This window comes from Plectropomus leopardus, chromosome 1 (assembly GCF_026936395.1).
Source record: "Plectropomus leopardus strain MGB_pleo_1.0 chromosome 1, ASM2693639v1, whole genome shotgun sequence".
Taxonomy (NCBI): domain Eukaryota; kingdom Metazoa; phylum Chordata; class Actinopteri; order Perciformes; family Serranidae; genus Plectropomus; species Plectropomus leopardus.
In genome coordinates, this window is record NC_142176.1 from 198,395 (window position 1) to 222,500 (window position 24,106).

Consider the following 24,106-nt stretch of genomic DNA (forward strand, 5'->3'; position numbering starts at 1 on the left):
AGCTCTTCCCGGGGACCCCGAGGCGTTCCCAGGCCAGCTGAGAGACGTAGTAAAACAGTATTTACCTGTAAAAACAGTGTTTACCTGTAAAACAGTGTTTACCTGTAAAACAGTATTTACCTGTAAAAACAGTGTTTACCTGTAAATACAGTATTTACCTGTAAAAACAGTGTTTACCTGTAAAACAGTATTTACCTGTAAAACAGCATTTACCTGTAAAAACAGTGTTTACCTGTAAAAACAGTGTTTACCTGTAAATACAGTATTTACCTGTAAAAACAGTGTTTACCTGTAAATACAGTATTTACCTGTAAATACAGTGTTTACCTGTAAAAACAGTGTTTACCTGTATTCACCTTTACCTGAGTCGATGAAATGATTTCAGCTTCAGCTCTGATGAAGGATCTCGTGTGACATCGGTGCTGATTGACTTCACTTTCTTGAGATCAGCTCTTTTATTGTAAACAGAAAAACACATAACAAAAAGAAACTGAAAAACAAAAGCATCACTTCCCAGCCCGAAACACCGGACCGACATTAAAATGACACAAAAACGTCTCAACATGTGATCATCAGAGGCTCAGCACAGAGCTGTAGGAAGTCTTTAACCAGAAGAGAAACGAAGCGTGACGTCTGCGTTTCAGCTTCAAACCAAAGACGTGACGAGAAGCTGCAGTAACTCCGATCAGGAAATCTCTCTGATGCTTCATTCCTGATTTATTTTCATTCAGCCAAAGAAAAATCTGGGGCGTCAGATGTTTGAATTTAGAGACAAAAGACAGCAGCTGCTGAAGGTCGTTTTCTTCACTGGATTTTGAAAGTAACATACACCTGTCCGTCATCTGCTTAACATCGATAACATGCAGAGAAAACAAAAAATAACCAGCTAATTCTTTGAAAGCTGTCCTGCCAGCGGCTCAGAGGCCGAACTGAGACACGGCCGAGCTTCAAGACGGACGTGTCCTCATCAGAGTCAGAGGACCGACCAAGACGCAGTGCACGTTGAAACGTCAGTCGTTTGCACATTATTTAAATGAATCATGTGATCAGTATTCGGATCTGGGTGCCGCCCTTGTGAAGTGGCTCATGGAAACATTTTTTCTCTGGACTGGATTCATTTAAATCGAGCTTAAAGTGGATCTACTGATCACTGACTGCAGTTTTTATTTATGTTTTACAAATTATTCCAACTTTTACGCACTTGGAGCTAAAAGGAGGTGGTAGGAGCGTGTCTGTCCACAGCAGAGACTCTCAGACCTGCAGAGACACCGAAGAACCAGAGAAGAACCCAAACCTGAACCCAGGGTAGACAGGCTCAGTGAATGTGGTGTTGAAGGTGTGGAGGTGAATCAGAGAGTTGGAGAAGACGCTGTAGAAGGACAAAGTGCCAGAGGGACAGTCCACATAGACTGCCACTCTGTTAGAGAAGGAGGAGGAGATGAAGGAGGAGACGAAGGAGGGGGTGGTGGAGAAAAAGGAGGAAGAGGAGTAGGTGTTGAAGGGGATGGATGTCTCTCTGTCGTTGTGATAAACAGAGAAACCACCTTCATCAGAGCAGGACAGACTCCAGGACCGATCATTCCTCCCAAACAAACAGTCTTTAGCGTCTCCTCTGCGGCTGATTCGTCTGTAACTCACTGATATATAAACGTGTCCGCTCCATTCCACCTCCCAGTAACAGCGACCAGTCACACCAGTGCTACACAGCAGCTGAGGGCAGCTAAACCTGTCGGGATGGTCCCAGTATGACTGATCCTTTCCCACATGTGTCACCGTCATGTTGTTGTTGGACAGTTTGAGGTTTCTTTGTATGGTGTTTGTGTCCACGTCCAGCTGACAGGCGTCTGATGGAGAGACGGACAATCAGTCAGACCGCCAACAATGTTTCACAAACCGCAGCTGACAACTCAACCACCCAGCTCTCACAGCATCAGCAGGAACCAACACGACAGCCAACATGTCACTAACATTCTGCTTTTTGTCCTCGTGTGGACCTGAGGAGGACGCAGATCCATATCAGTAAACACACTCACACTTCCTCGGACCAGGACTCAGTCTCTGCAGTCCACCATGGTCCACCCTATAGGAAGAAACCGTAACAATCACCTTCATACGCCTTCAGTCAGATCCTCCATTAACCAGAGCTCATTAGAGACAGTGTGAGAGCTGCTGTCTGTCCATACCTGAGAGTGTCCAGTCTGCAGCGGGGGTCCTGCCGTCCAGCAGACAGCAGCCTCAGTCCTGAGTCTCCTGGATGGTTGAAGCTCAGGTCCAGCTCTCTGAGATGGGAGGGGTTAGATCTCAGAGTGGAGGCTAGAGCAGCACAGCCGTCCTCAGTGACCAGACATCCTGACAGACTGAACACACACACACACACGCGCACACACACACACAGGCGCACACACACAGGCGCACACACACACAGACACACACAGGCACACACACAGGCGCACACACACACACACACACACACAGACACACATGCACACACACAGGCGCACACACACGCACACACACAGGCACACACAGGCGCACACACACACAGACACACACACTCACACAGGCACACACAGGCGCACACACACACAGACACACACACACACACACACACACAGGCACACACAGGCACACACACAGGCGCACACACACACAGACACACACGCACACACACAGGCGCACACACACACACAGACACACACACACTCACACAGGCATGCACAGGCGCGCACACACACACACACACACACAGTTAAACTCATTCTGAATTTGACGCTGCAACGTGATAAAAAAAAGTTTGTTCGTAACATTTCCGTGTAAACTGGTGAAGTGGTAACAGATCAAAGTATCATGACTGGCTCTGAAAGGAGCAACCTCAAACGGCTCAGCTGTTCACAAGCAGGGACGTCACTTTATGAGAAACAAACAGTCTCTGCCCTTCCCCGTGTGTACATGGAAAGCCTAGAGTCATGTTCACACTGGATGCAGAATGGCCGCGTAGCACACTTATTTTCCACAGAGCACAAGCTGCTTGCCTTCAGCGCCGTTGTTGAGCAGTCACAGTGTTCACGCTGGATGCGCCGCGGCTCCGAGCTCCATGGCCCCGAGCTTCACGGCAGGCTCACAGTCTGCTATGATAGGTTAGTTCTGGTCTATTTTTTTTCATGAGCCACAAGCGAATCTGGCTGGAAAACACACTAAATTATCTGTTTTTAAGATACAAAAGATATTATATATGATATAAATGATCTGATAATAAGTGATAAAATATGAATCCAGTGCTTCCACAATGACTGTCAGTTGTGTCTAAACAGAAAGAGAGATGAGCAGACACACACAGACAGATGGGCTCACAGAGACACACAAACAAGCAGGGAAAGAAGGAGAATTGCTGCTGACTGCTGAGGAGAAACTTGCTCCTTATGTAAAAGGCCAGGTGGAGAGAGAAAATCTCCCTGCCCTTCCATGTGCATTTCAACAAAGACCACCTGGTGCACAAGCACATGCATGCACGCACGCACGCACGCACGCACGCACGCACGCACGCACGCACGCACGCACGCACGCACGCACACACACACACACACACACAAAAATACAACTAACATACAGTAGTCTTTAAATTTGCATTTCTGATTTGTTTGCACTATTGTTATTGTTTATTGTGTGTGGTCTTGACCAGTTCTGGTACCTAAAAAATTTAGTGTGCATTGTACTTGTAAGATAGTGCATGTGACAAATAAACTTGAAACTTAAGAGGCTAAAGCAGTTTAAACAGGGTGCTCTGAATGAGATCTGCCAATTGGTGCATAGAAAGTAATCATGTGATTTATCAGCTGACTGGCTTTCATCAATCAGTTGATCCATCAGCTGATTGGGCTGCTCGTTGCAGCTGGGATGTGAGCTGAGCTTGACACCGTGGTCGGCCCAAAGTAACACTAAACTCAATTTCAGTCAGGACCACTTTTGTCAGACACCTTACTTCCATTTGCAGTATGAGATTTGACGGTATGACTATTTTCTGGGAGCTCTCTGCCCTTCCCCGTGCCTATGTGGAAACTTTAATGCAGACAGCAAACCTCCCTGCCCTTCCATATGCATACAAGGAAAATGTTAGGCAGGGAGAGGAGCAGCAAAGCCCCTACAACAAACATACCAGGCAAACATCTCTGCCCTTTCAGAGTGTTTACGTGGAAAATCCAGCCAAGGAGCAGCTCAGGAGGAAAGACAATGAGACTAAAGAGCTCCAATGAGGCTGACTAAATCCAGATGGACTGCTTGATGATGAATGGGTAAACTTCTACATGTTGATGAGTCCTGACCTGAGAGTTTCTAGTTTGCAGTGTGGACTCTCCAGTCCAGCAGACAGACGCTTCACTCCTGAGTCCCACAGGTCATTGTCACTCAGGTCCAGGTGTCTCAGACTGGAGGACAGGGAGTTGAGGACAGAGGACAGAGCTTCACAGCTTCTCTCTGAGAGGTTACAGCTGCTCAGCCTGAAGATGAACCAGCAAAACACAAGAAATCTGTCACAAACCAACCGTTTCTTTTCTGAATAAAGATAAATTACATTAATGTGGATGGTTTTGTTGTGCATGTGCTCACAGAGCTTTGTTGGAGGCTTTGACCACTGGCAGCAGTCTCAAAACAGCCTCTTCTGAAGCAGAGTATTTCTTCAGGTCAAACACATCCAGATCTTCTGCTGATGACAGTAAGATGAAGACTAGAGCTGACCACTGAGCAGGAGACAGTTTATCTGTGGACAGACGTCCTGATCTCAGGGACTGTTGGATCTCCTCCACCAGAGAACGATCATTCAGTTCATTCAGACAGTGGAACAGGTTGATGCTTCGCTCTGCAGAGAGATCCTCGTTAATCTTCCTCTTGATGTACTCGACTGTTTCCTGATTGGTCTGTGAGCTACTTCCTGTCTGTATCAGCAGGCCTTGTAGGTGTTTCTGATTGGTCTGCAGTGACAGACCCAGGAGGCAGCGCAGGAACAAGTCCAGGTGTCCGTTTGGACTCTGTAAGGCCTTGTCCACAGCACTCTGGTAGAGACGTGTTGGTTCAGGTTTGCTTCGAAATAGAAACCACCACCATTGGGATTTTGTTTGTTGTTCTTCCATCAGATTGACTCCAGAGTTGATGAAGGTCAGATGGACATGAAGAGCAGCCAGAAACTCCTGAACACTCAGATGGACGAAGCAGAAGACCTTGTCCTGGTACAGTCCTCTCTCCTCTTTAAAGACCTGTGTGAACACTCCTGAGTACACTGAGGCTGCTCTGATATCGATGCCACACTCTGTCAGGTCGGACTCGTAGAAGATCAGGTTTCCTTTCTGCAGCTGCTCAAAAGCCAGTTTTCCCAGAGACTCCATCATCTTCCTGCTCTCTGGACTCCAGTGTGGATCTGTTTCAGCTCCTCCGTCATACTTGACGTTCTTCAGTTTGGTCTGAACCACCAGGAAGTGGATGTACATCTCAGTCAGGGTCTCGGGCAGCTGTCCTCCCTCTCTGGTCTCCAAAACGTCCTCCAGGACTGTAGCAGTGATCCAGCAGAAGACTGGGATGTGGCACATGATGTGGAGGCTTCGGGAAGTCTTGATGTGGGAGATGATCCTGCCGGCCTGCTCCTCATCTCTGAACCTCCTCCTGAAGTACTCCTCCTTCTGTGGGTCGGTGAACCCTCTGACCTCTGTCACCATGTCAACGCACTCAGGGGGGATCTGATTGGCTGCTGCAGGTCGTGTGGTTATCCAGAGGCGAGCGGAGGGAAGCAGTTTCCCCCTGATGAGGTTTGTCAGCAGCACATCCACTGAGGTGGACTCTGTGACGTCGGTCAGGATCTTGTTGTTGTGGAAGTCCAGAGGAAGTCGACACTCATCCAGACCGTCAAAGATGAAGACGACCTGGAAGTCTTCAAACCTGCAGATTCCTGCTTCTTTGGTTTCAGTAAAGAAGTGATGAACAAGCTCCACCAAGCTGTACTTTTTCTCTTTCAGCACATTCAGCTCTCTGAACGTGAAAGGAAATGTGAACTGGATGTCCCGGTTGGCTTTGTCTTCAGCCCAGTCCAGAGTGAACTTCTGTGTTAGGACCGTTTTCCCGATGCCAGCCACTCCCTTTGTCATCACTGTTCTGATCGGTTCGTCTCGTCCAGGTGAGCCTTTAAAGACGTCTTCTTGTCTGATGGTTGTTTCTGGTCTGTCTGGTTTCCTGGATGCTGTTTCAATCTGTCTGACCTCATGTTCATCATTGACCTCTGCAGTCCCTCCCTCTGTGATGTAGAGCTCTGTGTAGATCTCATTCAGAGGAATTAGGTTTCCGGATTTAGCGATCCCCTGAAACACACACTGGAACTTCTGCTGCAGGTTAGATTTGAGTTTACGTCGACACATCGAAACAACAGCTCCTGAAAAACAAAGCACACATGAAATCAGTGAGTGAATCCTGCAGAATATCTCAGAAACTCGTGTTCTCAAACACCTTCACGGATGAATGAATGAGTTCGATAGAATAACCGTCTTAACCGTTTTATGCCTCCACAAACCAGCCGTGGTGCAGTTTACCTTCCTGACAGACTCACATGCAGCCGTGAAGTCATAGACCATGTTTCTACAATCTGGACGTTGCTACAAAGCTCTGACTAAAACATGGACGCTTCAGACGCAGAAGATCTCTAAAATCAGCAGTTTTAGTTCTGATGTTGAATAAAGGACAGAAAAGCGTTTTTGCAGAATATGATTATGTCCCTGTAAAGTTGACCTTTGACCTTTTAGATATACATAAGACATCAGAATTTCATCATTTCATCCTGTTACACATTTGTGTGAAATGTTGTCATAATTTACGTATGAATTATTGAGTTATGGCCAAAAACATGTTTTGTGAGGTCACGTTGACCTCTGTACTGCTGATATTATTCATACATTCATTCAGCAGAGCCTCAGTGTCAGAGATCTTTGCTGGGAAGTGCTGCCATCTTCTGGCCTGAACCTCCAACTGCAGCCTTTTCCCTCACAACAGCCGACACACTCTGACGGCCCGACCTCGTCCCTAAGTGTGTCAGCTGTTTATTGGACTCAGCAGTTCATATGTAAACAGATCATCTTACTGCTCTGCAGACGCTTGACCAGCTCCTCCTGCTGCATCCTCCTCAGGAAGTTCACTGTGATCCTCAAAAACTCCTCTCTGTTCCTCCTCTGCTCCTCGTCCTCCAGCACCTCCTCATCCTCCCTCTGACCCTCTGAGCATTCTGGGTAATCTGAGCCCAGAACCGTCTGGATCTTCTTCAGCTCGTTCTTCACAAACATGATGATGTTTTTCTCCAGCAGCTGCAAAAGAATCACAAAGTGAGCTGTGCATGGTAGAGAACATGTGGTCATGTGATCACGAGACTGCCGCCTGCTGCAGTGAGCTGTGGAGATGATTAACCTGTCAGATCATTTCATCAGCTGTCACAGAGATCTGTCTGCGTGTTTTCAGATGTGCCGATGTTTAATCTTTCTGCAGCACACATGAAGCAGAGCGTGAGGTTTCATGGTTTTTAATGATGGAGTAATGATGCAGTTTGTGCAGCAGAGCATGCTGTGACTCTGATGTTTCTGATGCTCTCGCCACTGTGAGTTCTGATGAACAGGAAACGTGCATTTCTTGTTTAATCTACTGAATTAATGTTCCAGAATCTGATTTAAGCATAAATCTGATCACTACCTGAACAGTTTAGTGAAGAACTGAGTTGAAAAGTAAGTAAAGTAAATGTACTTGCACTTTATGGGTATTTCTATTTTCTGCTTGTTTCTGTTTCTTCTCTATCACAGCTCACTGGGAAATATTGTGCTTTTTACTGCACTTCCTTTATTTCACAGTTTAAGTGGCATGAAGAGTGTGGACATCTTTAAATAGCCCCGCTGTAGTTTCCTCTGTGGCCTAAAAAGGGCAGTAAAGAGCACGATCACTTCTCACCAGCCGTCATCTATAAAAACCTGAGGAGCGAGGACGAGCCACAGATCTGTCAAATCCAGTCACAAGTTTATGTCTAACACTGCTGCAGAGCAGAATCCTGTTAAAATGTTTTTGATAAAGTGATTTGTTAAGGAGAGCAGTCTCATGAGAAGTTCATCACGGCGCTGCAAAATCAGTCAACACTCCGATCAGAAAAGGTCTATTTATTACACTCCAGCTGAAAAAATCCCTGATCTGCCGTCCTGTTGGCGATCACAGAATTTTTCTGCTCAAAAAACAAAAATACAGTTTCAAAAATCCCAAACATACCGCGCAGAGTCTGTGAGGAGGTGAGTGGAGGCTCATATTTGATCAGTTGTTGATGTGATGACGATGAAATGTGTGTTTGTGTGTGAACTCACCATGAAGACAGAGTCCAGGTCTGCGGGGTCTCTGGGAGCCTCTGAGCTCCGGACTCTGTGAGAAAACATACAGTTCAGTTAACAGCTCTGAGTTTCTATCTGAACTAAAGTTCACATCGAAAACTTCAATCCAGAAAAGATTCCTGCTGTTTTTTACCTGTTTATTAGGTTTATTTGTTGTTTTGAGGGTCCGAGGACAGACGGTGTCTGTGAAGCCGCTGAGGGACACTGTCATTTATGAAAATGGGCTTCATCGATAAAGCTGACTTTATTTAAACGAGTGGTGACGGTCGGCTAAGAGGACGTGGGGTGGACACAGATTTTGGACATTAGTGTGCAGACATGAATAGATAGATAGATATACTTTATTGATCTCAAAACTGAGAAATTGGGGTGTAGCAGCGCCATACAGTAAGAACAAAGAGTAAAGAGCAAACAATATTAATAGAATATAAAAGGAATACGCTTAAAAAAACAAAAAACTAAGAGACTATACATATATACATATATACAAGTGTAAAGTGCAGAGTGACTGCAGTTGCAGAGGTACAGTAAGCAAAATTTGACCGGAATATAAGACAACCGACAGTATCTGAATAAATAACATAAATGACATGGAGCTCAGAGCAGAGTTTAAGGAGCAGACAGAGGTGAGTTATTGTACAGGTGGATGGCTCGTGGCAGGAAAGATTTCCTGTATCTGTCCTTTCGACAGCGAAGCTGAATCAGTCTGTTGGAGAAGGTGCTCCGCTGTCGGTCCAGTGTGCGGTGGAGGGGGTGCTCAGCACTGTTCGTGATGGCGAGCAGTTTTTTAAGTGTCCTCCTCTCCACCACCGTCTCCACGGTCTCCAGCCTGAAACCCACCACAGAGCCAGCTTTCCTAATTATTTTATTACGTCTGTTGGTGTCACTGGCTCTGATGCTGCTACCCCAACAAACAGCAGCAAAGAAGACGGCACTGGAGACAACAGACTGGTAGAAGATCTCCAACATCTTGCTGCACACGTTGAAGGATCGTAGCTTCCTCAGGAAGTAGAGTCTGCTCATCCCCTTCTTGTACACAGCGTCGGTGTTAGATTTCCAGTCCAGTGATGGAGGGAACAGATCCGTCAGTGTGAGGGAACATTCAGAGAAGCTCAGTCAGGAGGATTCGTGCCGACAATAAAACGACCCCTTTAGACCTTCGACCTTCTGAAAAAACGTGTTTGAGAATGTGGGAGTTCAAAATCTGAAATCAGATCCAGGTCAGCTGACGGTTCACCCTGCTGTCGGGACGTTCCGCCGTCCAGTCTGCGAGGGGGTCCCTGCGCGTCGTCAGTTTATTATTATTTAAAGAAGGAGGAGCTGAGGAAAGAGGACCAGAGAGGGAGACAAGAGCTACAGGAGGAGGATGGAGGAGCAGCTGCAGAAGAACAGCAGCAGCCAGAGCCACATGGTCTGCAGCCAGACCCACACCAGTCCGAAGCCGGTTCAGAGAGACACTAAACCAGTCAGAGAGGAAAAAAGACAAGAGTCCACAGAGTGTTTCCACAGAGCTGTCCTGCTGCTGTCTGCGTGCTCTCTGGTCTGTCTGTGAAGGACACTAAAACAACACATGAAGTGTGCTGCAGAGCCGTGTACACTGGCAGTGGGAACACAGTCCATTTTCAGCAGGTTTACCGTGTTAAAAAAACAAACGTGCACTAATTTTGAAAAAGTGGTATAAGAAAGGCTGCAAGTCTGGATGGATTTAGCTGAAGGTTTCTCAGGTCTTCTACAGACAGCTGTCCTACAGCAGGGGACAGTCCTATAGCTGTGGACAGTCCTACAGCAGGGGACAGTCCTATAGCTGTGGACAGTCATACACAGTCCTACAGCGGGGGGCAGTCTTACAGCAGGGTACCAAAGACCCCGCCCTCCAGCCAGGGAAACCTTATTTCTGCACCTTTTGTTTTGTTTTTGACGTCTCCTGTCCTGCAGCGAGCTGCTTCCTGTGGGTGCAGCTGGGCTCAGGGGCTGCAGAGGACGTATTCACGGTGTTTTCATGCTTTATGTTTTATTTCCGGCAGTGGACACTTCTGTCGTCTGCTGCTGCTGCTGAGAGACGTTCTCTGTCAGTCTGCAGACTCTCATCGGCTGGTTTTGGAATATAAATGTCTGTGGGCGGCGATTCCTTCTGAGGAGTTTAGAGACCGTGGAAACAGCGTGATCGCTCCTTTTCACCGAAAAATGTGAAAACTCAACATGTTGGTGTTAGATTCAGACTGGATCTGATGCTTGTTATCTGCAGCGTGTGACGGCTGTGTTCGCTTTGTTGTAACAATGTTTCTGCTGTGTTCTCGGCTGCAAAAACACATTTTAAATCTCAGCTTCAGGCCGCTGGCTCTAGCAGACAGGAAACGCTGTGACGTCACGGTGACGTCACGGTGACTCAGTCGCTGCTGTCAGACATTGTTGTAGCCAGCCTTGTAGTTTCTCATGTTTTGGAGGGTCACTTGAATGCATCACCTGAGCTGCCTGTCAGGTTTGTCTCATTAGACAAACAGCTGTGATAGATTAGTCCATCAGGGAGGACACAAATGTGACACAAAGAGGACACAAACAGGACACTGTCTTCAGCCGCCGTGTGTTTGGTCAAATCTCAGTTTCACTGTTTGACAAATTCATTTTTTTCTCCAGTGATTTGAACTCTGTGTCTGACAGACCTGTTAGTTTAAGTTCAAGTGTTTTTTTAGATTCTGTTTGAACGGGACGGTCTGGAAAGTCCCTCTGCTGCTTTCCTCACGTTCTGCAGATCCGAAGACCCCCGCAGACACCCACAGACAACCGCAGACCCCCAGAGACACTGACAGACCCTGTAGATACCGTAGACCCCCACAGAACCCCGGAGACCACCAAAGACCCCGCAGACCCCCACAGACCTCGCAGAACCCTGAAGACCCCACAGACCCCCACAGACTACCCCAACATCACACAGCGAGTCCACCACAGCATCTGTGGACAGCTGTCTGAAGCTAATTCAGAGACCTCAGACAGGATGTTGAGTCATACAGAGGACATGAAGTAGACCTGAAGTGGACATAAAGAGGACATGAATTGGATGTTAAGAGGAAGTGAACATAACGAGGACGTGAAGTGGACATGAAGTGGACATAAAGACGACATGAAGAGGATGTGAAGTGGACATGGAGATGACATGAAGTGGACATGAAGTGGACATGAAGAGGACATGAAGTGGACATGAAGTGGATTGTTCAGAGTCAGATTCAGAGTCTCACCGTCCATCAGCAGCAGGTCCTTCTGTAAAGTTCACAAAGTCATCCATAGACTGGTCACTCTTTATGGACACACAGCTGGGACCAGGACCAGGACCAGGACCAGGACCAGGACCAGGACCAGGACCAGGAGAGTCTGGTCTCTGCTGCTTCATCCTGGTGCAAACAGATAAGAGTCCTGAATCAGTGAACAGAACCATGTGAACCAGGTTCTGTGACGGACTCAGAGTGTTGAATCAGATCCAGCTGATCAACACGAATACGTGACCATTTGGTTTTTTTTTTTGTATAAAGTGTTAAAGTTTAAGCTGCTCTGCAGGACGTTCAGCGGGACGTTCAGGGGGACGGCAGCTTTCACTTCATGTAGTAAAGACACGGGCCGCAGTGTGCAGCAACAGTTTATATATATATATATATATATATATTTGTTTGCTAAGACAGAGCCTTTATTTTTAGACTGAGACCAGACCTGAATCTGGTCTCAGTGTGAGGGTCTGGTCTCAGTCTCACATTCTGGTCTCAGTCTGAGGGTCTGGTCTCAGTCTGAGGGTTCTGGTCTCAGTCTGATGTTCTGGTCTCAGTCTCACCTTCTGGTCTCAGTCTGAGGGTTCTGGTCTCAGTCTGAGGGTTCTGGTCTCAGTCTGAGGGTCTGGTCTCAGTCTGAGAATTTGGTCCAGATGTGATGAGCCTGATCATAGAAAACATTAAAAAGGTCTGACAGAAGAGGACCCCGCATCAGGCTGCAGTCAGTTTGACCCCCAGCCGTCAGGCAGCAGATAATGACCCCCAGACAGTAAACATCCCCTCCCCGGCTGTTGATGACAGTAAACGTCCCCCTCCCGGCTGTTGATGACAGTAAACGTCCCTCCCCTGGCTGTTGATGACAGTAAACGTCCCCCTCCCCCGGCTGCTGGTCCAGCTGACTCTGTATTGACTCTGAACTGTGGTGGTGCTGCAGGACTCGACTTTATCTGAAGAAACTTTGCATAAACGTCAGAAGCTCCTGAAGAAAAACAAAATTTAGCGGCTCCACCCAGAGCCGGACTGGAGTCCTGCTGCTCCTTCAGTTATCGTCTCGTCTCAGGAAACATCTATGACACGTCTGTCCGTCCTGAAGAGTGATCCGTCCTCGGCCGCTCCTCCTGATCTCTCTACCATTTTTACCCCATCAAGGTGTTTTTTTCCTTCTCTGCTGCGAGGGTCCGAGCTCAGAGGGATGGTGCCTGCTGTGAAGCCTCGGAGGCAGACCGGTCTGTCATAACGGGCTTTGTAATTAAAATGAACTGGACTTTTTTAGTGATTCGTTTCTTACCTTATGACTTTGTTTTTATCTTCTTCTCTGGTTTTTATTTACGCTGTGGTTCAGTTTTTTCTCTCCTGCTGACACTCACTGAACGTGACATAAAGACACATCATGTTTACGAGGACGGAAGGACTTCAACTACAACAGCCAGAAACCTTTGATCCGTGTCGTTCAGAACTGGACCAGGACCTGACTATCAAGTCTAAGGGTCAGACAACAGACCCTCACCGTCCATCAGCAGCAGCTCCAACTTTAAGGTCACAGATATCCTCAGACGCCCCCACGCCGACGGGTGCACAGCCTGGACCAGAGACCTGCTGCTGTATATTTAATATGATCAGCTATACATTTAAAGTCTTTCTTTTTTGGCTAATTATTTTTCTTGCTGATTCTGTGGTGATTTCTTCTTAAGTTGCCTTGTTGTCGTCTTCCCATGTGTTTGAAAGAACTCCAGCCAGTCTGACCGGGCGTCGAAGGGTTAACTCATGTTAGTCTCGTGCTTGCTCGCTGTGTTTTATCTCTAAATGAAGTTGATAACAGATTCTCTCGAGATGACACATGTTGGTGAAAACCGAAACTCAGAGCAGGGTGAGCCGACTGCAGAGTCAGCGTGTTTTTATCCAAAATCAAAGCCACACAGACAGATTCGCTCTGCTGACTCACCCCCTCCTGCAGTTTAACCCTTTGCATCCTGAGCAGATTGACTTGATTTCTAACAAAAACATTGAAATAAGGAAAGAAATTACACAAAAATGGCAAAAAATTGAAAATCTTCAAGAAAATGAACTGAAATTAGCACAAAAAAATAAAGTAAATGAACAAAAACAGGAAATGAGCTATAAAAGTGATTAAATAAAACAATTATAAATAACTGTTTTTTTTCTCCCTGTAACATTATTTTAAACATAAGGGCCAGATATCAGCTCAAATCACATGACGACATGGACACACACAGAGGACAAAAACACCGGAGTCACCTGGCCGAGACTCACCTGAGAGTCAGCTGACAGTTACCAGATGTTGACCAGATGTTTTTCAGATGTTTATCAGATGTTTACGTGGCGGTTGTTGATCAAGTTGCAGATTGGTGTGAGGAATCGCTGTGCGTCACAGCGGGATAAAGTACAAGAGAAACTGCAGACAGAAAAAAAAAAAGACAGACACAGGAAGTCAGTCATCACCATGGCAACAGGTAAATAAACTCCTCCATGTCCCTTAAACAGACTACTGAGGTAGTCTGTTTAATGAAACAACTTTATTTCAAGGATCCTTTTAAGCAAAGAAAAAATAAATAATTAAAATAACTGAAGTGTGATGAGAAAGCATCAGTTATTGAGTCTGGAAAACAAACAGAATTTCTGAAACATTTATTGAGCAGTGTTGTATGAACAGTGAACCGTGTGTATTAACATGAGCAGGTGGAGTAACCCTGGACTTTTAACAACAGATATTTTATTTTGACACGTATCTCCACAGCCTGTGAGCTTTTAAATGCTTAATGACCGAAGCCTCGGACCATTTTAATGCTGTTTAATGCTATTTATTCTATTATTTATTATTGTTTTGTTTCTTAAAGACAAACAGATAGTTTCTTTCTTCTTTTAGAAACAAAAAGAATTAATCTGTAATTCAGTATGATTCACCAGCCTATATTTGATTAAAAATGCTTCAGACATAACTCGCTCTCATTTTATTCATTTTTTTAAACAATATTTTTATTCAAGTTTTGACGATACAAAAAAGTGGAGAAAAATTGCACATCAATATACAAATACACATACCCTCACTGTCACCCCCCAAGACAAACAAACGGATAAAAACAAAACAAAAAAGACTAACAAAAATTTAAATTAAAAAATGACAACAATAATTGATGAAAAATAATAATGATTAAATTAAAAATAGGCAGGATCATATCAGATAACATCTCCTGTTCAGTCAGCGATCGCGACTCGTTGACTGTAAGTCGACTGTTAACCCCTTAAATAGCGAGTCTCCACCGGCGCAGGATAAGATGGTCATAGCAGGAAGCGCACATGAATCGGGAGAAGGAAACGACATACAAATGTGAGTTACGCCTCTCGTTTTTGTCAGGTATTTTAGATTAAGCACTTTCACTTTTGTTTTGCCTCATGCTGACCTTACAGTCCAACCCAAAATCGCAGAATGTGTTTAGGTGGTAAAAGATAAAAAACTAAAAAAGGAGAATATCGCTTTGTGCCTGTGGTTCCTTGACTTCTGCTAAACCCACAGATGCCTGTATGCATGCATAAACTACTTCATATGAATGAAAATATGACTCCACTTTGTTTATTTCATAGCGCATCCCTCAGTCGCCATGGTTACCACTGCTTCCTTCCTCCAGTGGAGTACAGAGGGCGCCCCCCCTCATCAGAAGTGCCCTCCACAGCTGCGAGTGAGACTTGATTTGGAGTGACACTCTGTAGTGAGGTGGTAGCGGTTTGGGAACGAGTCCGAGTCTCAGGGAATTGGGCTCTACAACTCGGACGGTCCTTTAAAGCTGGGATTTTCAAGTCCCGAAGTGATCAAGCAAATCCAAAGTCCTCTGCGAACCGCGTCCACAACTGTCCACAGTCTCGCTGGGTTCGCCATCAGCCAGTTCATCAGTAAATCTGGTGCTTCAACCTACGACAAAACCAACCTGCACGCACAGCTCTATTTCTGTCATAAGACCTCATTAAATCATCTTCTGCAAGAAATTTTACAAACACTGAGGATATACACACAATAATATGAACTAAGTCACCATATATCACAGCAATTTAAGTGTTTTAGCAACAAAACACATGAATTACTCATCCTGAATTGCAATAAGTCAAACCAATTAATTAATTATTTGAATTTTTAAGCCTCTTCTCAATAATATTTCTTTTTAAACAGTTTTTAAACATATCTATAACAGTTTACATTTTATACATGACTTATCGTTTTAAATTCACTTTAACATGTGTGTCATAACCACAATTAGTTAAATACAATTGTAGTTTAACTACAAACCAATAAAGTGAGTAAATGTCACTGAATTCAGGCGCTAACGTCAATAAAATGGGTGAAACGCACCTTTAAGTGCCGCTCCAACAGACCACAGTTAGCCGTTAGCTTAGCCGTTAGCTTAGCATCGGCATCACCACCAAACAGAACAGCAACTGCGTTAGCACCGAGCGTTAGCCTCCCGCGTTAGCATCTCTTTAAACGTTAACACGCAGCGAAGTACACCGCAAACTTCACGCAAACAGCGTCCTCCGCACCGGGCTGGTTTCTGGGCAGTCTTTTCACACAGCAAACAGGTCTGTTATTGTTTCACCTGAGCCCGCGGACTACAGCTGATTATCAAGGATCCTGCGTCACTCACCAATAATCGATCAATAACTCCACAGGTTTCTCCTTCAGGTTTCCCGCTGCGGCTCTGACGGAAGAGCGGCTTATTAACGTCAGCTGCTCCAATAATCTAGTTTTTAGAGATGAAATCGTTTACACCGGGACCCGCGGCCAGGACGCCCCGAGGCAGGTAGGAAGTGACGTCATGCACAGAGAAGCCTCCCCACCCTCGAGCCTTGACAGCAGGAATAAACTGACGTAGGCGAAAGGGCGGGAACATCAACCAGGAAATCCTCCGAAGGCTCCACTGTCCCAACAACCGTTACTGCGGCCTCAGTGAATCAGGCCCCGCCCCCACGGCTGTATCCAGACTTCCTTATAATACAGCCATGCTTCATGCCAGCCCCCAGGAAGTGCGCCACTCTGAGGCAAAATGTACATAGTGGCCGAAAGTGGAACTACAGCGTCACGTGACGCACACTGGCGCAGAGAGACTTTTCCGCGTTTGTTAACATCGGGAAAGAGACCTCCTTAAATCACTGGATCATTTTTTGTGAGACATGTTGACTTTTCAGAACGCATTTTTTATAGCCATTATTAAAAACATTAAGTCCTAAAGACGTAAAATGCGCTATTTCCCGAATCAAGATTTTGAATTCGGTGTTTCTCCAGACATAACATGAACGCGCAGCGGACCGTGTCTGTGTCAGACCGTATATACGGTCTACGGTCTGTATTCAAACTACCGGTTATCAGTGAGCAGCGGAGCTCTAGAGACAGTTACTGAGAGGTACTGGACGTAGTATTTACTTAAAGATTAGCTGTGTATTAATACACAGGGGAATATTACAAGCAGCACCTTTTATTATAGTTTGATTTCTCCGGTCGTGATTACGATATGATTCCCTGATGAGTTGTATGTATGTGTGTGTGTGTAGAGCGAGAGAGATAAATATACCATTATCTGATATAATAATAATCACGTAAATATTAAAACCGACAGCGCTGTCGTTATACCGCAGATTAGCTGCTGTTGCTAATAAGCTAAGCTACTACCAGAAACATGCTCGTGCACCGGCGCTGTTCGCTTCGAGCACTCGTGTCATCTGAGTGAGCGAGCCTGTGAGTCGGAGTCAGTGCTCGGGTACACTCGGGTACACTCGGCCGCGTTCGGCTGTTGTTAATCACTTCCACCCTGCTCTATGGGCCAGTAGATCCGGGTATTTTCATGGATGTATTATAAGGAAGTCTGGATACAGCCGTGGGGGCGGGGCCTGATTCACTCCTATGACAGCTTTTTTTTTTCCCCCAACTTTATTGAACTTGACAATAATTACAAATTCCAGTAAGAATCTCCGCTATGTCTTCTTACAGAAACATAAACAAGTACAAGGCAAATAAAATTATATATATTAACCATGACATATTAGAAAATAACATAAAATAGATAATAAACTAAATAACTAAATAATGCAGGCAGTCCATCTTTTGCCACGAGACAGTCCTTCTTCCCATTTCATTCACAGTTCAAACACATGAAAGTGCTGCTTAAGGACACTTTAACACATGAAGACATTTCCATTACAGTCAGTTAAGGCATTAAAAGTTGTGACAGGTTGTTGCAAAGTTCTTGTATTGGTCCATATTTTTCAGCTAAAAGTACTAGAGAGGAAAATAAGGTTTTTAGTTCATTTTTAAAAGATATTAGTGAAGGTCTTTGATTTTTCCATTTACATGTATGTATATGATATTTTCCCATAATCATGATAATATTGATCATGTCAGATATTTCTTTAGCGGTGTCACTCCTATGAGAGCTGCTCAGTGGCGCATGAAGCAGAGAAAACTCTTTTTCCGGATTTAGAAAAGTGTAAAATACCCGGATCTACTGGCCCATAGAGCAGCGTGGAAGTGGAACAGCCGAACGCGGCCGAGTGTACCCGAGTGTACCCGAGCACTGACTCCGACTCACAGGCTCGCTCACTCAGATGACCCGAGAGCTTGAAGTGAACAGCGCCGGCGCACGAGCATGTGTCTGGTAGTAGCTTAGCTTATTAGCAACAGCAGCTAATCTGCGGTATAAGGACAGCGCTGTCGGTTTTAATATTTACATGATTATCAGATAATGGCATATTTATCTCTCTCTACACACACACACACGCGCGCGCACACACACACACACACACACACACACACACACACATATACATACAACTCATCAGGGAATCATATCTTAATCTCGACCGCAGAAATCAAATTAACAGAATCGTTAGGTGTTGTGCTCATACAAAGGTAATAAAAGGTGCTGCTTGTAATATTCCCCCGTGTATTAATACACAGCTAATCTTTAAGTAAATACTACGTCCAGTACCTCTCAGTAACTGTCTCTAGAGCTCCGCTGCTCACTGATAACCGGTAGTTTGAATACAGACCGTAGACCGTATATACGGTCTGACACAGACACGGTAAGACGTCCATATTACAGCTTTACAGCCAGCAGCGTATGGATGTGATGTAAAATGTTAAAAATGATGAATTACAGCAAAAATATAAATTACTACAGCCGGTAGGAAGCCTGTGCTGTCAGAAACGCTTAGAGTCACATGCGCGTTCACGCGGTAGAGTCCCGCGGGTCCGCTGCGCGTTCATGTTATGTCTGGAGAAACACCGAATTCAAAATCTTGATTCGGGAAATAGCGCATTTTACGTCTTTAGGACTTAATGTTTTTAATAATGGATATAAAAAATGCGTTCTAAAAAGTCAACATGTCTCAAAGAAATGATCCAGTGATTTAAGGAGGTCTCTTTCCCGATGTTTTCTCTGCTTCATGCGCCACTGAGCAGCTCTCATAGGAGTGAACGAGGCTCCGCCCCCACGCCCCCCTACTGGGCACAACATGTAACTACACCTTTAAACCACATCTGAGGGATTACAAGCCTCATACTTCAGGAGTTACACCATCATAATAATAATAATGATAATTCATTATTATTATAATGATAATAATAATAATAATGATAATTTATTATTATTATTATTATTATTATTATTATTAGTACTATTTTAATAATAATAATAATAATAAAACAACCTTCTTACAGGAAATTAAGCTTTTGCTTTACAAAATAAAATGCAAAAAGAGTGAAAGTGAAACAAACAGCAGAGACTGGATGATAGATGATGTTTTACAGATTTACAGACTGATAAGTTCCAGGAAAGATGGATCGTGTTTGTGAATATTAATGGTATGAAGTGACTGGTACTTCCATCAGTGCAGTAGCGTGTATAAATACACAGCTGAGTTTTGCTGTATTGCACTTTGTATTTCTGGGTATTTCTGTGTTTTTCTGGAAAAAAAGGAAGTATAAAAAGTAAGGGAAGTGAAATAATAAAGTTATAAAACTATGAATTAAAATAAATTCCAGTAGTGTGGTCACTCAGCCTGGTCATGTGACAGCACGGAGCTGTCAGTCATCCTGGGTGGGCGGGACTCTGTGGGGGGAGAATTTGTGGCCTGAGGCTGAAACCGACATGTTTGTTGTTTGCAAACCAACAGGCGAGGACCCAGTCCTCTGTCTGTCCCTGTGTCCCTTTAACCGTCCTGAGGAGCAGCAGGTGAGCCACTCACCTGTCGGACCAGACACACAGCAGCACCTCTCTGCTCAGGTAAGACACCATGTCTCTCTGTCCCTCTGTCTCTCTGTGTGTCTGTGTTGAGTTCAGCCGGTGAGGTTTTACCTGCAAGGGTTAAAATGACTGAGTTTGAAGTGTGTTGTGTCCTCCTGTGTGTCCTCCAGCTGACGTGTGTGAAGGGGGACACCCTGATAATCTGTGTCAAAGTGGACGTGTGTGAACAGGGACACCCTGATAATGAGTGTCAAAGTGGACGTGTGTGAACGGGGACACCCTGATAATGAGTGTCAAAGTGGACCTGTGTGAACGGGGACACCCTAATCATCTCTGTCAAAGTGGACGTGTGTGAACGGGGACACCCTGATCATCTGTGTCAAAGTGGACGTGTGTGAACGGGGACACCCTGATCATCAGTGTCAAAGCGGACGTGTGTGAACGGGGACACCCTGATAATGAGTGTCAAAGTGGACGTGTGTGAACGGGGACACCCTGATAATGAGTGTCAAAGTGGACGTGTGTGAACGGGGACACCCTGATCATCAGTGTCAAAGCGGACGTGTGTGAACGGGGACACCCTGATAATGAGTGTCAAAGTGGACGTGTGTGAACGGGGACACCCTGATCATCTGTCAAAGTGGACGTGTGTGAACGGGGACACCCTGATAATGAGTGTCAAAGTGGACGTGTGTGAACGGGGACACCCTGATCATCTGTCAAAGTGGACGTGTGTGAACGGGGACACCCTGATCATCTGTCAAAGTGGACGTGTGTGAACGGGGACACCCTGATAATCTGTTAAACTTCATCCTGCAGCTGAACTCTGATCTGAAACTTCAGAAGTATTCAAAGTTGCTCTGAGGTCCTAACAGTACAGTAACAGTAATAGAGCAGATGAGACAGATGTCCCCTGGACAGCAGCAGTATTAATGAGCTGCAGCATCTATTTAATATCGAGAAGTTTTTAGGAAAAAAACAACAACAAACTACATTTAAAAATAATAACATTTCTCTGGCAGCTTTAGATTGTTCACAGATTATTGATACAGAACATGATCAATAATCTGTGAGAATTATTATTATTATTAAAGTCATTCAAATGAGCTGCAACTTTAACCCTTTGTAACCTGGAGCCACATCTCTTTTTAACCCTTTAAATGAACTGAACACCTGTTTGATTTGTGTCAAAAACACGGAAAAAAAGAAGCAATCAACAGCTGAGCAAGAATGTTCTGCAATTTACAAAAATTTAGTAGATTTAGAAAATATGTTTAGAAAGGCAAGGGGAATATGTAAAATAATTTTACAGAAATACTATAATAATTATAAAGTGTTTTACTGATCTTTTTTAAATTTTCCCTCTGGTTGCAATTTTTCTTTGTTTTTTGATAATTTTTCTTGTACTTTTAGTACTAATTTCTTGCTATCGCTGTGATCAACACATCGATGATCGATAATATCAGAAGGAGTATTCAGCACGAGGACCTGAAGAATCTTTAAATGCTGATTCACATCGGTACTTTGACCTCAGTTTCACTCAGTATTTCTACTCTTTATCCTACAGTACTGAGTATTTTTAACCTTTGTTCTGCAATACTGAGTATTTTTACTCTTTGTACTACAGTACTGTGTATTTGTACTCTTTGTCCTGCAGTACTGAGTATTTGTACTCTTTGACAAGTCGTACTGCAGGATAAAGAGTACAAATACTCAGAGTGTGTCTTTGCTGTGTGACATGTGACAGGAAGTGGCGCGGTGACAGTTGATGTTGGCGGCGTTTGTTTGTTGAGGAGAAACATGTAAACACAAACTGTTTACTTTCCCTGCAGCACTCTGAGACACTCTGAGGCTCTGATTGGCCGAGAGGAGGACAGGTGTCCCCTGAGGAGGAGATCAAAGTCACAGAGGTGAGACGAGACAGGACGTGTAGAAACTGACTGCTGGGGGCCACTTTGACACGACCACAGCAGGCCAGGAGTTTAGGACATTTCCAGGAGTTTAGGACATCAGTGTCTGAGCTCGGCCCTCTGTCGGGGGTGTGGGAGCTCTGTGTTGATGCTGTTTTATGCTCTCTGGCACCTTATGGACACTAAAAGGACAAAAACAATTCTCAGTGTCGATCACTTTATTTAAATGTTTGGGGGGCCACCAGGAGCCCCGTCAGAGGCCAGATTTGGCCCGCGGTTCATATATTGAGTATCAGTGGTGTACATTGTTTATACAGTGAAGGTGAGGTGTAGAGTTGGATGTGTGTGTGTGTGTGTGTGTGTGTGTGCACGTTGACCTCAGTGTGTGTTTACAATGAGCACTGATGCTGAGTTTGATCTCTCTGGATGTTTTCCAGAAAGCAGGTGATGTGAAACTCTGTCATCTGTTCCAGAGAGAGTTAAGTCAAACTCAGAGTCAATCACCACGGTAATTGACTCTGAATCAGTCACCACGGTAACTGACTCTGAATCAGTCACCATGGTAACTGACTCTGTGAACATAACCTGCTCACTGGCAGGTTTTCTAGAAGAAACACAGAGTTTCTACCTGTCTCCTCCCACCTGAAGCAAACTGTCAGACACGGGTTGTCCGTATTTTTGCGGTCCTGGTCGGTTGGTGAGGTAGTCCTGTATCTTCGGTGAGAGGCGGGGGTCCACCCCTGTGGGCTCCAGCTTGTCCCTCAGAAGCACAGGCTGTATGGTGTTGAAAGCTCTGGAGAAATCAAGGACCATGATTGTCACAGTGCTGCCAGGCGTTTCCAGGTGAGAGAGAGCTCTATCGAGGAGGACGACTGGTCGTCCACTCCGATACCAGGCTGGTAGGCAAACTGGAGCGGGTCCATCGATGAGCTGTCCCGGTGGCGGAGACGGACCAGGACCAGCCTCTCCAGAGTCTTCATCCGATGTGAAGTCAGTGCCACGGGCCCGTAGTTGTTGAAGTCCTCCTCGTGTGATGACCTTTTCTTCTGAACTGGCACCAAACAGGAAGTCCTCCACAGCCTCAGGCTCCGGCTGAACATGTGCTCGACTATCCTGCACAGCTGGTCTGTGCAGGACTTCAGGATCCTGGAGCTGATGCCATCTGGACCTGCGGCCTTCCTCGTCTTGATCTTTCTGAGCTCACCTCAGACCTGGATGGTTGAGAGGGACAGACAGCGGCGCTGGGGGGAGAGGGGTGAGGCTGAGGGGAGAGGGGTGAGGCTGAGGGGAGAGGGATGAGGCTGGGGGGAGAGGGGTGAGGCTGGGGAGAGGGGTGAGGCTGGGGGAGAGGGGTGAGGCTGGGGGAGAGGGATGAGGCTGGGGGCTGAGCAGCAGGGGGTGACTTTGATCGGATGTGCTCTCATTCCCTGATGGTTATTTGTTTTAACGGCACAGTTTTCATTACACTAAATCTTTGATCTTTATAACATTTTGCGGCCGTTCATATCTGATCTCACACAGCGCCTTTCTGTTGGCTGAGTGAAACTCAAATGTTGTTTTTTCTATAATTTGTATTTTATTGAATTTTAACACAACTCTAGGATTTTAGTTTACAAATAAATTACTCCAGTAAAGATAAAATAAAAAAGATAAAGAAGAAAAAGATATATATATATATATATATATATATATATATATATATATATATATATATATATATAAAATATGAAATTAATATATTAAAAACAATAATATAAAACAAATTAAATTACATTTAAAAAGCATCCAAAAAGCTCAAATACCAGCTTAAAATAAAAGACAGTAAACCAAATCAATAATAAATATCAGTGAATAAAAGTCCCGTCCCCACACGTGTGTCACCATAATCTAACCCACAATCATCACAGTAACTCTCAGGCCCATAAACAAAGCTCCTGTGGTGTTTTTGCTGTGAGCTTTATATCAATATTAAATATGAATGTCCTCAGCAGGACATGAGTCCAGAGGACATTTATGTGTCCAAACAGCATCCTGATGGCCTTTAAATGACTACACGTCCAAACGGCCGCCGAACGAAGATTTACTCCGTTTAACGTCAAATACGAATCAAACCAAAGTGAGGTCGGCCCACGATCACGGCGGAGTGAAATCTGTCTGCCGGGACAGACCGGGATCTGTTTTTAGAGATTTCATTTTCAGCTGCTTCAGAGAGTGTTTTCCCCCTGAGGGCCTGAACCCAGATGAAGACCAGCCTTTATGCACTCCCTCACTGCTTCACCTGCGCGCCGCCGTTTTCTCCTCTCAGAGTA

General features: G+C 45.1%; 1 protein-coding gene across 4 annotated transcripts; it reads right to left on the bottom strand.

The window, feature by feature from the left end:
• Positions 1-436: 436 nt before the first annotated feature.
• On the bottom strand, positions 437-16,456 carry LOC121965977 (protein NLRC3-like). 4 transcript variants are annotated; one of them, XM_088080843.1, is made up of 10 exons: positions 16,294-16,456; positions 13,913-14,054; positions 11,621-11,773; positions 8,364-8,418; positions 7,112-7,331; positions 4,603-6,409; positions 4,320-4,493; positions 2,184-2,279; positions 2,034-2,080; positions 437-1,844 (listed from the first exon to the last, which is right to left on the bottom strand). In XM_088080843.1, the coding sequence occupies exons 3-10, from the start codon at positions 11,770-11,772 to the stop codon at positions 1,252-1,254; spliced, it is 3,144 nt and encodes a 1,047-aa protein (XP_087936969.1). In that variant the 5' UTR covers position 11,773; positions 13,913-14,054; positions 16,294-16,456; the 3' UTR covers positions 437-1,251. The 4 variants fall into 4 exon arrangements, with proteins under 4 accessions (XP_087936969.1, XP_087936657.1, XP_087937321.1 ...); XM_088080531.1 differs by having other exon boundaries at positions 2,184-2,357; XM_088081490.1 differs by having other exon boundaries at positions 1,708-1,844; positions 1,969-2,080; positions 2,184-2,357.
• Between the last annotated feature and the right edge of the window lie 7,650 nt (positions 16,457-24,106).

Bases quoted from the DNA above. Each gene is read 5' to 3' on its own strand.
- LOC121965977 (XM_088080531.1), bottom strand. From the start codon at position 11,772: ATGAAGCAGCAGAGACCAGACTCTCCTGGTCCTGGTCCTGGTCCTGGT. The intron at 4,494-4,602 runs GTGAGCACATGC...GTTCATCTTCAG, and splicing joins AAAGCCTCCAACAAAGCTCT to GCTGAGCAGCTGTAACCTCT. The intron at 2,358-4,319 runs GTCAGGACTCAT...GTGTGTGTTCAG, and splicing joins TGCAAACTAGAAACTCTCAG to TCTGTCAGGATGTCTGGTCA.